Below are 16,875 nucleotides of genomic sequence, written 5' to 3' on the forward strand. Positions count from 1 at the left end.
ATTCAAAAGAAATTTAAATAAGTATTAAACATAAGTAGCAAGTAAATGGTTTGGAATGATGAGTAAAGACTCTCAGTGCTTAGAGAGAAATTGGGAGGCAATATAGTGTTTCATTTGGATGAAACTTATCAAATGACGTCCAGTGCTCTCAGGATCTAAGGGCTTCTAATTCCCTAGCTTTGTAAACTGGATTTTTGCTCTTCCTGTTGAGCTTTTCCAACCCTTTGAATGAAGGGGCTTTATTCATTTAGTCAATCAGTGATTTCCATCGAACTGTTTAATGCTACCAGTTCTAAGCAGAAAGCAAGGAATGCCCTCCCATTATACTTATACCCCCACAAGTAGTTATAGGCACCCCTTGGAGCAGCACTACAATGAATGGAATTGCCAATGGGAATAGCTTAGAATACTGTGAAGGGTAAGCTAATTGAACATATTGAAAGGACAATTCATGGGTCAGATGGATAACCTGATTTGGTTTTACTTATATTTGCACTTGATTGCAGTTCCCTGAGGCTTGAGCATGCACATGCCACGTTTGCCTTGAAAAGTCAATTTATGAACTATAGCAGCACATATTTAACCTTATACTGTGTGATATTTCCTGTAATAAGTTAGTCGCCTTGCCATACCAAAAAGGAAAGCCAATTAAATTACTTTCATGGATGTCAACAAATCATCATAGTCTTACATGTTCATTCCTGATAGCTGCACATCTTCTTAAAGAAATAGTTGTGAATCCTGACTTTTGGATCATGTATATCACTGCATAAACACAGGTGTTTGTGGTTACACAGTGAGTTGTACTTCGAGTATTAGTCGTGATGACAGTTTCTGTATTAGAGCCTAATAGAGCATTGCTTCTTAGATCAAACTCCTCATGCTCACAAAAATGGCCATGTTGCAATAATTTTTAGAAATGTGGCTTTTTAATAAAAATAAAAAGTAAGTGTCATATTGAAATAATGAAAGTAGTGTTCCACAAGTGGTGTGGTTTGGTATTGGACACAGTTTATAGGTGTGTTCATATGAATACCATTTCCTCTTGGTCTTGCCAGCATGTTTCTGTGACTGTCCCCATTAGAGAGAACATGGGAAATTTGGCAGGGTGTGCAAGCCAAATGGCCACCCTGCTGCTTCCCTTCCACAATCCCAGGGTGAGAAACAAGGACCAGTAGATTTACTCTTGTCATTTCAGAGGGCCAGTGGTAGGTGAAATCGCAAAGAAGTAGACTTAGGCTTTTCAAAAGAAAGAACTGGTGCAACAGAGTTTACAATTAGGAAACAGGCTCCTCTGGAGGTATCAGAGTTCCCCATTATTAGAGTCAAGCAGAGTTTGAATGGCCCCCTCTTGGAGACCCTAGATAGGAGAACAGCGATGCTGAAGCATGATTTGATGTCCCTCAGGCTCTATGGATCTAATCACGAGGCTCATCTCCTCACCAATACTTCACCCCAATCCTTGGAGATAAGCCTCCCTTCTCCTTTGCTCTTTCCCTCCAAATCTCCCTCCACACCGCTCTGTGGGAACCACCAAGTTAGCTTTTCATCATAACAACTCTGAACTTTCATTAATTCATGCTGGTCAGGCAAAGAAGCAACAAGCTAAACCACCTAAGATATTTCCTGCCTTGCTTCAGACACACGTCTACTCTGCTCCTATTCTTGACTTTAATTTTTTAATGGATCCATCACCTTCCAACTCTGAATCTCCTCATTCCAAGTCTTTATGCGTAACCTTTTAAAAAACAGTAGGACACAGCTTATTGATCAAGAAGGCTGGTTCTTCAGTAGGAAGTCAGATCTGAACAGTTTGGATTCCAGAGGGATGTGAAATATTGTCTCCTTCTTAGGAAATTGTAAGCCTCTAGGTTAGAAAGCAAAGAACCACTGTTACCCTGAAAAATTCACAACCAGGAGAACCACATGGATTATTCTGTCTCTGTGGGAATGGAGTTCGGTGTTGATGACTGTAGTCATGTTAGCTCTATTGTGGGGACAGAATCCCCTTCTACTGAGGGCTGGTTGTTTCACACACGTGTCACTCTCTTCATTGACCTGTCAAATGGCCTCTCAGGATTTCTGTATTATGAAGACCTTGTCAGCTGTGTGACCAGGGCAGAAGCAGAGGCTGTCAGTGTGCTGGTTAAAGAGGCTGTCTGGGCATTTCTTCCGGATGCTTTCGTCACCATGACAGGAGGGTTCCGGAGGTAAATAACTTGGGTGGCTTTGCCTCCTCTGCCCTAATACTTCAGTGGCTCCCTGACTTGGACAGGCATCTGAAATGGCACAAAAGGCTTTTTGTGATCTGGTGCCAGCTTCTTTCTGCAGCTTTATCTCCTGCCCCTCACATTTCATTTCAGCAACCCCAAATGGCTTGTCATCCCCTGCACATTCAGAGCTGTTTCTTGCCTTGTTGCTTTGCTTACTCAGACTTTTCTGCTTTGACTGCCATTCCTCAAATTGTCGCTTGGCTGACTTCCCCTCATTCTTTAAGACTCAATTTAGATGGCACCTCCTCCAGAAAGCCTTCCTTGACTCCCTCCTTCTCCATGCTGGATTAGTGCCCCCTCTTCCATGCTCCCTGAATACCTGCAAAGCCCTTGATCCACAGAGTTACAGTGATTTGTTCCTGTGTGTGGTTTCTCCACTAAGTTTGTAGAGCTTAGTTCTCAGCAAGACTAGTGCATGATGCCTAGCACAAAGTAGGTGCTCAAGAAATCTTGGTTGAGTCAATAAATGACTGACTGAATGAATTCATGAATGAGTGAACGCTTCACAAGGATGTATGCTGTTGTTGGATATTGAGGCCTACATTTCAGAAAGGGATTTCTTTCCTCCCACAGCCTCCTCTACCTCTTTCTCCAGCCCTCTTACCTGGTGGCTTTTGGCCATTCTAACAAAATAGGTTTGGGGCAAGGAAGAAAGTAAGAGAAGATCAAATCTAAGATAATGCCTTTACTCCATGTCATAATTCCAAGAGCGCTACCTTGTATTATGTGAATACAATTCTTGGTTTGCTTGTTGTCATGCTTGTCTCCATGTGTGTATGTGTGGGTGCATGTAGGTTTGTGTGAGTGTGTAGAATAAATAATTTTTTTGTTATTTTTTGCCTTGATATACATAATCAGATACATGCTATACATGACTTTTTCTGTGTCATAAATTTATTTTGTAAGGAACAGAGTGTCTAACCAAGGATATTTTGTTTCTTAAAAAAAAGTCAAGAACCTTCTATGTTGCAAATCTTAAGCATAGGGCATAGAAACAAAGGTGATTTTTTAAAAATGAAGACTAAAATCTAATTGATTTCCATTTTATACTGCTTTTGAAAATTAGGGGTAAGAAGATGGGGCATGATGTAGATTTTTTAATTACCAGCCCAGGATCAACAGAGGATGAAGAGCAACTTTTACAGAAAGTGATGAACTTATGGGAAAAGAAGGTGAGAAGAAAGACGAAAAATACATGCACACTCAAACATTATGTTAACACTTGAATTTTGCACATTACTTGCCTTATAATTGTGTAATGACCATCTAATCAATTCTCAATTATTTGTGGCAGCTTATACAAAGCCATATGACCTACAATAAGACTTTCCTGTTTGGGGTCCTAGAGAACATGTTATGAATATGTCCTGTATCTTGTTTATTTATACTTACCCTATTGCCAACAGGGCCAAGGGTGGCTATGCATTTGTGTTTGACATGCAGAGGCATTAAAGCACCTAAACAAAGTAAAAAGTATGCACTATGAAGACCTGGGAAATGTAAGCCAGAAAGCTGCAAGCTTGGGTGAGGGGGCAGGACTGCAAAGACTGGGATAATATCAGTCTAAAAGGTGTTGATAGTGCCTTGAATTCTATGCTGGTCAATTACCATCTTGACTTTGTGCTGAGATGGAATGAAGGAAACTAATGAGGGCAAGCTGAGCCCTGCAGAGGTCATGGCTCAGAAGCCCCCATACATTGCAGAGATCAGACTTGTGACAGGCCTATTTCCTGGTGGAGGAAACCAAAGTAAGCTAAGCTAACCGTGCAGCCAGAGCCACATGCAGGCCCTGACTCCTGTCCAACTCTAGTGAGAGCCTCACTTCCTAGAGAGACCAGAGAGTCCCACCCTTGGGACCTGTAGATAGGTCTGGGTGGGCTGGTGTTTCTCCTCACGGCTTCATCCTTCCTGAGTAGTTTGTGTCTATTGGGTGCGGACCAAGCTTATTGATATCCCAGAAAAGGAAAACCTCAGATAAAGTGAAAATAAAAGCTAGAAACACAACCCTAGGGCCAGGGGCACTGGAAGTGAAGACTCAACTTTAGAACCAGATCCAAACTGACATGAGTTTGAATACCGGGCGTCGAGTCTTCCCAGAAGGAGTTGGAGGGAATTAGAAGCGAAGGGCAGGGAAGGGCTCCTGGCTAGACAGCCTCACACTCAGCCTTGCAACCCTCCTCAGAAGGCACCTGAGACTAAATTCGGATGGAGCCTTCCTGTGGGAGGTCAAGCTGAGTGCATCTCCCTCCTGCCCCAGAGCTCTCTTCCTGAGAACTGGCCGCTCTGTACCCTGGGGAGGATGGGAGGGACGGAGAGGCAGGGAAATGCCTCCTCCTAGTCAGGAGTTTCTCAGTGTCCAGTAGGAAAAATAAAAGAACATGCTGATGTAAATATTCAGTCAACCAGTGGGTATTGATGGGGAAGCCAGAGCCCAGAGGGCTGCCCTGTAGATAGCCAGGGCTGGAGATCTAGAGGTGGCATCAGGGGTTGTGTGCATGTTTGACAACTGTGGCCTGCTGCAGACAACCTTCTGAATATGCAGACAGGAGCATTACGTTCGAGGATGCATTCTCAAACACCTTGCAAAATTCAAGACAAAACCCAATAAAGAATGGCCCATTTCTCTCTTACCCACCAAGTGACTCCACCATGTGGCAATAGCACAAGCAGAGTTTACTGTTAGGAATCCAGCTTTGTGGGCTTTTTTTTTTTTTTTTTTTTTTTTTTTTTTTGAGGGAATGTGTGTTATTACAAATTTGGCTTTCATGTGAGACTTGTTCATATTTTTTATATCTCCTTTTTCAAATTTACATAATTGAAATTTACACAAAAGGCTGCTATTCTGTACTAGTTTTAGCAAGTTTCCTTAAAAAGTGGAATTGTGTTTTCCTGAGCTGGTGATTAGAGGTTAACCACGGCAACATCTACCACCTCCTCCAGAGGTTCTTCCTAACATTAGTGCTTCCTCCTTCAAATGGTGTTTTTTTCTTCAAGGCGTTGAAGGGTGAAGAGTTCCCTCTATTGAGGTTAACAAAATAAAAAGTATCTTTTTGAATTGAAATAATGTCTTGTGCAGGTTTGTAGAAGAAAGGCAAAGCATGATTCCTAACAATAATTAATTTACCAATGATGCTCAAAGTGTGGTCCCTGGCCCGGGAACACCAGCATTGCCCGGGAACCTGTCAGAAATGCCCTCCCTGCCCCTCCTGCATCACTCTGGGGACAGAGCCCTGCAAACTGAGCTTTAGCAAACCTTCCAAATGCTTCTGATGATAGAGCTTTTAAACATCTAACCTAAAGAGTACATGGTAACAAATCACACATCCCAGTAGCTTGATGACATTATTTGAGATTTACTTCCTGTTTTTGTTGCCAGATTTAGTGGTTGCTACCATGTTTCTCTCTCCCGTCCCCACATCTGCCCTGTGCCATCAGGAACTCCCACCAAGAATGGCTACTCGATTGGGCACATCTTAGAATCACTTGTCCACTTTCTGGATAGGCAACTTTAGGTGAAACATGTGTCGTTAACTTTATCCCACTTTCTCCAAGGCAGGTGGAGTAACACTCTCATGAGAAAGAGACTCCCAAGTGCTACCTAGAAATAGCAAGTCATCCTGCCCCAAAGTTAGACTCCGCCTCCAGCCACAATGCTTTCAGCTGGTTAAACCTGGTCATCAGTATAATATAAAGGGACACTGCCTTTGTCCATTTACATTGCTATAAAGGAACACCTGAGGCTGGGTAATTTATAAAGAAAAGACATTTACTTGGCCCATGGTTCTGCAGGCTGTGTAAGAAGCATGACACCAAGCATCTGCTTCTGGTGTGGCCTCAGGGGGCTTACACTCATGGCAGAAGGCAAGGAGGAGCTGGCAGGTGCAGAGGTCACAGGGTGAGAGAGAAAGCAAGACAGAGTGGGGAGGGGCCACGCTCTTCGTAACCTCCAGCTTTCATGGGACCTAACAAAGTGAGAACTCACTCATTACCATGAGGATGAGGACGGCACCAAGTCATTCATGAGAGATCTTCCCCTATGACCCAAAGACCTCCCATTAGGCCCCACCTCCAACATTGGGGATCAAATTTCTACATGAAGTTTAGGGGGACAAACATCCAAACTATAGTAGACAGTAACTCAAAGCTGCCCCCCCCAGAAACAATATGAATTTTTTTATTTTATTATTTATTTATTTTTGAGACAGGGTCTTGCTCTGTTTCCCAGGCTAGTGTGCACTGGTGTGATTATTGCTCACTGAAGCCTCAGCCTCCCAGGCTCCAGGGATCCTTCCACCTCAGCCTCCTGAGTAGCTGGGACTATAGACACGTGCCATCATACCTGGCTAATTTTAAAATTTTATGTAGAGATGAGGTCTCATTATGTCACCCAGGCTGGTCTCAAATTCCTGCAGCATGGCTTTTTGTTTATGGTTTGTTTGTTTTTAAAGGACTGAGGAGAGCCCAGAGCACTAGCTGAAGTTCAGAAGTGAAGAGGGAGATTTTCTTGCAGTTTTGCCATTAAGCAGCTTTGCCTCAGGCTCTTTCATCACTAAATTCCTTTTCCCTAAAGGGAAGATCATGCAACCACTTTCTTAGTGTTTTCTCCTAGTGTTTGCAGGTGGGTCTTTAATGCAAGGCCAAACACATGTCCATGTTCTGCTCGAATCTGTAAAGATTTCATTAAGAATCCAGTGTTAAATCATAGATCTTCTTCATCAGGGCCTTTTCCTGATGCCATTCTGTTTCTTTTCAGGGATTACTTTTATATTATGACCTTGTGGAGTCAACATTTGAAAAGCTCAGGTTGCCTAGCAGGAAGGTTGATGCTTTGGATCATTTTCAAAAGTGCTTTCTGATTTTCAAATTGCCTCGTCAAAGAGTGGACAGTGACCAGTCCAGCTGGCAGGAGGGAAAGACCTGGAAGGCCATCCGTGTGGATTTAGTCCTGTGCCCCTATGAGTGTCGTGCCTTCGCCCTGTTGGGATGGACTGGCTCCCGGGTAAGTGCTACATGGACCCATGGGATGATGTTAGCTTTCTGAAAGACGTAGGTCGAGTCTACCTGGGCCCAGGGGAGAGATGATGGCAACAGGGGCCGGGTGACAGGGGAGGGGCCAGTACCCAGAAACCTCTAACTCAAGGCATCCTGTCCACACATGGTCAAGTATGACAGATTAGTTTAGAACAGTTATTCCCAGTGTGTGGTCCCCAACACCAGCAGCAGCAGCCTTACCCAGGAACAGGTTAGACATGAAAATTCTTCACCCCACTCCAAACCTATAGAATCAAATCAGCATCTCTGGGGATTTCAGCCCAGGAATTTGTGTTTGGAAAAGGCCTCTAGGTGTTTCTGATGTAGCTCAAATAGGAGAATCACTGAAGTACAGAAACCAGCAAGGGGGTTGAAATAGGAAACAATAAAGTGGAGAGGCAACTCACAGATTGGGAAAAAATAACTGCACATCATACATCAGCTAAGGGCCATTATCCAGCATATACAAGGAAACCAAAAGACTCAATAACAAGAAAACAAATAACCCTATTTAAAAATGGGCAAAGGACTTGAATAGATATTTCTCGAAAGAAGACATATAAATGGCAAGCAGATATTGCCATCTTGCTTAACATCTCCAATCATCAGAGAAATGCAAATTAAAACCACAATAAGATGTTATCTCACATCTGTCAGATTGGCTATTATCAAAAACATGAAAGAAAGCAGGTGTTAGTGAGGCTGTGGAGAAAAGGGAACCCTCTTATATTGTTGGTGGTGTTGTAAATTACACATTTTGGAAAATAGTATGGAAGTTCCTCAAAAAACTAAAAACAGGGCTACCATATGATCCAGCAATCTTACTTCTGGGTATATATCCAAAGGAAATGAATTCAGTGTGTCAAAGAGAGGTCTGTACTCCCGTGTTCATTGCGGCATGATACACAATAGCCAAGATATTATTAAAACAACCTAAGCATCCGCAACAGATGAATGGATTTTTAAAATGTGGTTTATGCACAGTGGAGTATGACACAGCCTTTCGAAAACAGGACATTCTGTCATTTGAGACAACATGGTTGAACCTAGAGGACATTATGTTAAGTGGAATAAGTCAGGCACAGAGAGACAAATACTGTATGATCTCGTTTCTGTATATGTAGAATCTAAAACAGTCAAACTCGTAAAAGTAGAGAATAGAATGTAGAATGGTGGTTAGCAGAGGCTGGGGGATGGGGCAGAAAATGGACAGGGAAAAGGGTCAACAAGTACAAAGTTCCAGTCAGACAGGTGGAATAAACTCTGTTCTATTGCACAGTATAGTGACTATAGTTAATAAAAGTGTATATTTCAAAGTAGCTAAAAGGGAGGATTTTTAATGTTCTTACCACAAAGAAATGGTAGATGTTTGAGGTGATGGACATGCTAATTAGTCTGATTTTATCATTCTGCAATGTATATAGGTGTATCAAAATATCATATTATAACCCACAAATGCATACAATTATTATATGTTAATTAAAAATAAAATCAAGTTATAAAATTTTTCTGAAAGAGCACAAGTTGAGTTCATCCCAGACCTGGTTGCAAGCTGCTGCTCTGCTTCTTACTGTTGGGTGATCTTGGACAAGTTCCCTATATCCTGTAAAACTCAATTTTCCCATCAGGAAAATGAGGACGATGACCTTAGCTACTTCCCTGGGTTGCAGAGACATTAGGTGACATGATGTTCTCAAAGCCTTGGCACCAAGCCAGCACGTGGCCAGTACTGGATAAGCAGTAGCTTCCATCTCCTGTCACTCACAGGAGAGGACACCTGTGATTTGAGTCCCATTCGCATGTGTTCCACCCTCCCAACTAAACACCTCACCCTGTTTCTCCTGTTTTCCCAGGTAGCTGGTTTTGCTTTGAGTGAAATGAGTTCGTAGAGGGTTTTTTATACAGATGAATGACACAACACAAATTAATTGTTCTCAGCCTTGGGTTAAATGTCAGGTGTCTTTGCTTTGGGGTGGAATTAATTCAGCACAGCATCTTAGCACTGGGATTTCTTACTCCAATCACAAATGTTGACTGACAACTAAATGCTTCTTTCATTCTTAAAAAAGGGGGAAGAAAAGAAAAAATATATCATAAATGCAACTTGTCTGATAGACATAAATCTTTGGGAACACATAGTTGATTGAGAAATGGGAAAGTTCCAGAAAGAAGTCCTTGGTTATGCAACGTCATGCCAGTTAAGCATCACTGGCTGAAGTGGTTGACCTTTGCCCATTTTATTTTTAAGACGGACATATTTTCAGCACATTCTAGTCTCTTTTCTCAGAGTTCTCAGAAAATTGTTGCTGTTGGTTCTGCAAGGCACTGGCAGAGAACTAAGCTCTTTTGCTTTTTAGCTGGGTGACTTTAAACAAAGGACTTCTGATGGCAAAGTCCATCTCCTCACCCATCCCGGGTTAGCTTTCCTAAAATAGCAACTTGTTCCTTACCACTAGAGGGCACCAGTATCCCAGGCTTGCTCCCTAATCCCACATGAAGAGGACAAAATTTCTAGATTGTGTTTCTCTCAGGAAAACTAGTCTCAATGACAATTCATTGCCCTTGTTCCTGTCCTCTGTCTTAGGCTTCATGTATTGTTCCCTTCAGTCTCAGAGCCCATTCCTGACTGTGGGAGATGTCATCCAGGAGCAGTTGATTTAGACGGTCAGTTTCACGGCATCTCAGTGTGAAAGGATGTTAAAACCAGAGGGAGCCTTAATCATGTCCTTCCTCCATCCTTTCATTCACTCAGCCAAGACTCAGGGAGTCTGGATGACTTGACAGGAGATGCACAGCCAGGCAGGGACAAAATCCAGGCTGGAATGGGTTCCCTGACTCCTCCATCCTCTTTTACAATAACAATATTCCAAATCATTTAAAACCCACCAAACTAGTATTTATCCAGCATTCACTGTGGACCAGGCATTATTCTGGTACAATGCTCACACTATTCATTTATTCACTCAATAAAACATTTGCTATACATCTTCTACATGTGAGGCACTATTTGAGGGAATACAGTTGTGGACAGAACAAACCAGGTTCCTGCTCTCACAGAGCTTACATTCTAGTGTGCTCATGGGAGCATGGACTTCTGTCACCAGAGAAGTTGGCCCTAGGGGAGGAAAATCACTTTGAGAATGTTTAGTGGAGTTAGATATTTCACTAGAGGGATGTAGCCACCTAATACTGAAGACATTCTAGACGTGCTAATAATTTATTTTAACTATTTCCTGTCCAGCAGTTTGAGAGAGACCTCCGGCGCTATGCCACACATGAGCGGAAGATGATTCTGGATAACCATGCTTTATATGACAAGACCAAGGTACAGTTCTCTTCCTAAAATGGGCTACTTTGATCCTCATCCCCAAGGCTGGCCCCCGAGCTCTTTTCATGAACTGATTTTAGTATCCAGGTATAGTTTCCTTTGCTATGCGTGTTCTATTTCCAGTTGATCATAGTTGAGGGCAGCAGGAACGATTTCCACAGACTCACAGTTTCCACTCAGCCTAGAATGCACTTCGAGAGCTTTTAGCTGAAAGATGATGAGCTATTGGGCTTCCAGAACAAGTCCAGCAGTGAACATTAACTGGGTTTGGTATATCCTTGGTGTTGGCAATGAGTAACTACAAAGTAAACCAGGGATCCCCAGAAATCACAAATACTACTTGTGTATCCCTCAAATGCAGGGGGCAGTGGCATTTTGAGTGGCCATGTGGGCCATTAACAACAGTCTCCTGCAAGAAAGAGAGCAACAGAGCTGCCCTGAGACATAAATGAGCATCTAGCTAGTCTCATTGACCAGCCATGTCACTCATGTGGCATGCTAGTCTTCTTGTGGTCATGATCCAATTCATCCCTCAGCAAAATGATAGATGCCTGTAGAAGTTAGAAGAGTTAAATATCCAACTGTTAAATCCACAGTACTAAGGGCTACTCTTCTTACAGTGATCAAGGACACCAAAATAGGCTCCGGGGGGAAGAAAACTCAAAATAACTAGAAGTAATGGTACTGGCCAGGTGCAGTGGCTCACGTCTGTAATCCTAGCACTTTGGGAGGCCGAGGCAGGTGGATCACTTGAGGTCAGGAGTTCAAGATCAGCCAACATGGTGAAATCTCGTCTCTACTAAAAATACAAAAAATAACCAGGTGTGGCAGCTCTCACCAGTAATCCCAGCTACTTGGGAGGCTGAGTCAGGAGACTCACTTGAACCCGGGAGGCAGAGGTTGCAGTGAGCTGAGATCACACCACTGCACTCCAGCCTGGGCAACAGAATGAGACTCTATGTCAGAAAAAAAAAAAAAAAAGTAATGATCCTTTCCCTCTGGGAGCTTGTAGTCTAAATGAGGTGTATTCAGTTAGAGTTGTCTCAGTTGCAAATGTCAGAAATCAAATCTAAAGTGACATAAACAAAAAAGGGAACTTGGGTTATATACTGCAATATCTAAGGGTTCAGGGGCAGCCAAATATGGGTGTTCCGGCAGGCTTCCCTCTGTATTGCCTTTATTCTCAGGCAGGTTTTCCCATAAGTCTCACTCTTCCAGCTACTTCAACAGAGAAGAGCCTGTTTCCTAATAGTTCCCCCAAGAATCCTACCTGATGCTCATTGGCTAGGCCTGGGTCATGTGCCTATCCCTGAACCCATTACTGTGGCTCTGATTGGCCAGACTTGGGTCATGTGCTTCTTCTTGGAATTGGGAGCAGCTCCACCTAACCCTCCTGGACTGAGAGTCAAGAGGAATGGTTTCCCATAGAAAAATCCAGGTGCTGCTCACAGAAGAGGGGGCTGTGGATGCTGGCAGGAAAGCTCCGGATGCTAGGCATGTGGCTGAAGGCAGATTCACATAGTACAATGAAGGAACACTTACAAATTAATACATTCTAAATAGTTCAATGTAGGCAAGTACCTTCTATGTGCCTAGCACTGTGCTATGTACAAGAAGGGATGGAGGAGAAGAGCTGCTTGGTCTTAAAGAGATCACAGGGTGGGATCCTGCTGGGGTTAGAGGCAAGCATGGAAAGCTAAGGAAAACCCAACACATACAAGTAGCCTATAATTACCAGCAGTACATAATTATAACTGTATGTTAGAATTACCCAGTGCGTTCAAATAGATTGATTACAAGACCTCTCCTGAGCTTCTGATTTCACTGGACTGGGGTATGGCTCAAGCGTCAATGTTTATTTTTTAAACTCCATCAGGTTGTTCTAATAAACATCTGTGGTTCAGAACTACAGCCCGTAGGAAAAATATCCAAATGGCCTTTGCTGAATATGTTAAAGCTGTTATGATTTTACTTTAATTCATTTAGTACCATATTTTGGAAAGTCAGTTAAAATGACTTTTTGTACTCAGAAGCAGGGAATTATGTTTGGGCTATAATTCATTCTGACAAGGTAATTTTATAAGTAACACTTTCACTGTGTCCACACCATGGTGCTTATGAAAAATATCTGAATGCACATATTTCTTGTTATGTTTTCAGAGGATATTCCTCAAAGCAGAAAGTGAAGAAGAAATTTTTGCGCATCTGGGATTGGATTATATTGAACCGTGGGAAAGAAATGCCTAGGAAAGTGTTGTCAACACTTTTTTCCTATTCTTTTCAAGTTAAATAAATTATGCTTCATATTAGTAAAAGATGCCATAGGAGAGTTTGGGGTTATTTAGGTCTTATTGAAATGCAGATTGCTACTAGAAATATGTAGCTTTGGAAACATGGGAAGTCACCACTGGTAATGGGTAAGGTTCTAATAGGCCATGTTTATGACTGTTGCATAGAATTCACAATGCATTTTTCAAGAGAAACGATGTTGTCATTGGTGGCTCATTCAGGGAAGCTCATCAAAGCCCACTTTGTTCACAGTGTAGCTGAAATACTGTTTAATAAAAACGGGAGGAAACAAGATGATGGAATCTGTTTTTCTTCACTCAAATATTATAAACTATTTTAAAACACAAGTGTAACCAAGTGGAAGAATAAAGAGCTTACAGTTTGTCTTAAGGGGACAAACAGGTTTAATTAGAAGATGCAGAGATTCCAGAGGGGATTTGGGTCCCTTCTGGAGTTTGTGGAGGAGAAGTGCTGCCTCTGGGCTGGCTCAGCTCGGCTCAGTGCCTGCTTCTTCCCAGCCATCGTACAGCTGGTTCCCTAAGCATCTCAGCACAGGACCACATAAAGGATGTATTCTCCCTGCCATCATGCTGAAGGAAAGACAATGTCCTAAACCACCAAAGAAATATCTCCCTCTTTTTTCCATCTTGGAGCTTCTGTCTACACTTTATGGCTCAGTCTGTCTCAGGAAGTCAGTCTCTCTTGGCTTCTTCATCTGAGGGCACCCAAGGAAAGGGAGGGAGCCCTGGCTGAGGGAAATTATGAAACTCCCAGGCTCCAGACCCGTTCTTTCCTCCTGCCTCCTCCAGGTGGCATAGACCCTTTGCCTTGAAGGGAATTAACAGGTCATCTGTTCCAGCTGCTTCCGTGTCTTCAGCCTGCTAACGAGCTGGGAGGCCCATGACAACCCTTTTCCCTTCCTTCCAGACCCTCTGGGAAGAGGATATTGGGAGATACAATACCTTTTGGCTATTGTGACTAATGCTGCTATGAACATTGACCTACGAGTATCAGTTTGAGTCCCTGCTTTCAATCCTTTTGGTAGGGACCTAGTAATAAAATTGCTAGAGTCAATGGTTATTCTATACTATGTTTAACTCTTTGTGGAACCACTACTGTACTGTTTTCTATAACAACTGCACCATATTACATTCTTAACCAACAGTGCTCAAGCGTTCCAATTTCTCCACATCCTCAACACTTGTTATCTTCTGCATTATCTGTTTTATAATGGATGTCTTAATGGGTGTGAAGTGGCAGGTGAAAACTTTTGCCCATCCTAGAACCCAAAGACAGTCCAGGCTGAAACTAACACACTGAAAGGGCCTCAGATTGTGTGTGTGCATGTCACATCTTGAGTTGATGGCTAAAAAAAGCTGGGGACAACAAGAGGGTGGACAGCAGCCACCCCCACTGGCCTCAAATCCCAAAATCCACAAAGTATTCTAGTCTTTTCTGCTGCCCAGTGTTTCCCAGTTATGACATTCAAGATTATTCTAGGTAGTAAGTAGATGAACATTTTCATACTGATATAATCAATAAATATTTATTGAGTGCTTACCATGTCAGTCATTTTTCTAGGCACAGGGCATAGAAAAGATAACAAAACTGTCAAAAATCTCTGCCTGTATGATTATAAGCATAAAGCTTATGTTCTAGGAAGGTGTTTATTTGTGTTCGAAAGGTGTTAAGAAAATGGTTCCTTATTGATGGTAGTAATATAAAGCTTCCTTTTTGGAGTAGGCTTATTTATATAAGAAAAGCGACTCAAGGTCAGGGAAATCATTTAGGAAATATTACCAGTGGAATGGGGGTGTGGCAAGAATGAGGAGAGAGGGACGCAGGTGGCTGACATTTGGGAAATGTGCAGGTGGCCTTGTCGCCTTCACTGAGCAACTCCCCAGCCCTGTTCCCTGGAGGTCCCCACCACACAATAGCCCCAGGAGGTCCATGCCGGAGGAGTTTCCCCATCAGAGAACCTCACAGATTCTAAATGCTACTTTCCTTATTTGAAAAGGCATGTTGGAGATTCCACAAATGCCATGTCTTTTTTTTTTTTTTTCTTTTTTGCTGTAAGCCAGAATTTTTATCAGTTCTGGACATGTTTTTTTTTGCTGTAGGCCAGAATTTTTTTCAATTATTGTGGTGACTAGTTACCAGAACTCAACCTTCACCAGTGCCTCCTACTTTGGCAGCAGAGCGCCCTCTGATGGCTGACAGAAGAACCCTTGGAGGCAAGCACAGTATGATATAGCAGATCAAGTAGGAAGCAGATTATCTGTTAAAAACATTGGAACTATATGTAAGAAGCCATGGATCACCGATGCTCTATTTGTTCACTTTTTTCCCAGCCTTTTAAATCTGTGTTTTATTTGGGGTAGTTTTTATTGCTGTATCTTCAAGTTTACTAATCTTTTCTTCTGCAATGTCTAGTTTCATTAATCCTCTCCAGTATTTTATCTCACACATTATAGTTTTCATCTTTAGATGTATGAGTTAGGTTTTAAAAACTATCTTCCATGCTTCTATTTAACATATTCAATTTTTCCTCTAGCTTATTAAATACATGGAATATAGCGTAACTGTTTCAATGTCCTTGTCTACTAATGATATCATCTGTGTCAATTTTGAGTCAGTTTATATTAACTGAGTATTCTCCTCATTATGGGTCACGTTTTCCTCCCTCTTTGCAAGTTTGGTAATTTTATATTGGATTCTAGACATTGTGAACATTGTGAATTTTTTCCTGGATATTTTTGTATTCCTGTTAATATTCTTAAACTTTGTTCCAGGATGTGGTTAATTTACTTGGAAACAGTTGGATGTGTCCTCATCTTGCTTTTGAGCTCTGTTAGGCAGGGCTCATCTTGCTTTTGAGCTTTGTTAGGCAGCACTAACATAGTCTAATCCAGGGTTAATATTCTTCCCCACTACTGAGGCAATACTTTTCTCAGTGTTCTGCCTGATGCCTGGTGAATTATGGTGTTTTCTACTCTGGCTGTTTGGGAACAGTCACAGTTTCTGGCCTCCCACTGAGAGGCCTGGCCCATTAGAGCTTAGGGTATTGTTCCCTCTAATCCCTTTGTGTGGTTCTTTCTCCAGCCTTGGGTAGTTTTCTCACATGCATATGCTGATCAATAGAATAATCAAGAGGTCTCCTCTGTCTCTGTGCAACTCTCTCTCCAGTACTCTGCCCTGCAAATTCTATTCACCTTGGCCTCCATGGACTTCCAGCTCTATCTCACTAACAGCATGTGCAAAAGCCATGTGGTGCAAGGACCATGGTGTCAGAGAAAAGGCCTGTGTGGCAGGAGGGCCATGGCATAAAATGAGCAGAGAGAAGGCTCTTGCAGCTGGAGGTTCCCATGTGTCTGAGTTGCAGAGAGAAAGCCTATGTTTGTGGACAGACCATGGCATCTGAAGGGCCGAGAGGAGGCCTAAGTGGTTGGGGAAGAGAAACTAGAAGAGGTAGGACACAAGACTAGGCTTTCCCCAGCTCTCAAAACAAAGACCCATATCCTTACCTTGGCTTTCATAAGTGGGTAATCCCAGGCCAGGCGAGTCAATAGTAATCACTGTTTGACTCTTCATGACAAAATCAGTCACATTTATGGTAGAATTTTGTCAACATGGTTTGTTCTCGCTCACAATCAAATCTTTCAAATCATTTTAGCCTGGAAATGAAAGTCTATGATAAATTGATTCTCTGTCATTACAAATCAGATTTTACGCCCCAGGTTACACTCAGCCTGTCCTCCAGAGGCCCCTTTCAGTTTTAGAAATAGTTCTACAGCCCATTGGACAGACTCAGCCAACTTCCAAAATGTTCCCCAGTCTCACCTGTCCAGTTTTAGTATTTTTCACCCCTTAACTTATTGGAGTTCAGGTAGCCTCTCTATAGGATGGAGGAGAGAGGTTTTTTTTTGAGTTTTACTTGAAGGTACAGCACTTTAA

The 16,875-nt window shown here is 42.4% G+C and overlaps 1 protein-coding gene across 2 annotated transcripts in view; it reads left to right on the forward strand.

The window, feature by feature from the left end:
- The window catches only part of DNTT (DNA nucleotidylexotransferase), a 34,111-nt gene extending 20,898 nt beyond the window's left edge, over nucleotides 1–13,213 (forward strand). The window contains exons 7-11 of one of the 2 annotated variants that reach the window (XM_054435925.1): nucleotides 2,078–2,210; nucleotides 3,340–3,445; nucleotides 7,027–7,272; nucleotides 10,546–10,629; nucleotides 12,793–13,213. In XM_054435925.1, the coding sequence (XP_054291900.1) occupies nucleotides 2,078–2,210; nucleotides 3,340–3,445; nucleotides 7,027–7,272; nucleotides 10,546–10,629; nucleotides 12,793–12,879 (656 nt within the window). In that variant the 3' untranslated portion in view covers nucleotides 12,880–13,213. The remainder of the gene's footprint in view (nucleotides 1–2,077; nucleotides 2,211–3,339; nucleotides 3,446–7,026; nucleotides 7,273–10,545; nucleotides 10,630–12,792) is intronic. The other variant, XM_054435926.1, reaches the window with a different exon arrangement.
- Nucleotides 13,214–16,875: the final 3,662 nt, after the last annotated feature.

Source organism: Pongo pygmaeus, chromosome 8 (genome assembly GCF_028885625.2).
Source record: "Pongo pygmaeus isolate AG05252 chromosome 8, NHGRI_mPonPyg2-v2.0_pri, whole genome shotgun sequence".
In the NCBI taxonomy this organism is placed as follows: domain Eukaryota; kingdom Metazoa; phylum Chordata; class Mammalia; order Primates; family Hominidae; genus Pongo; species Pongo pygmaeus.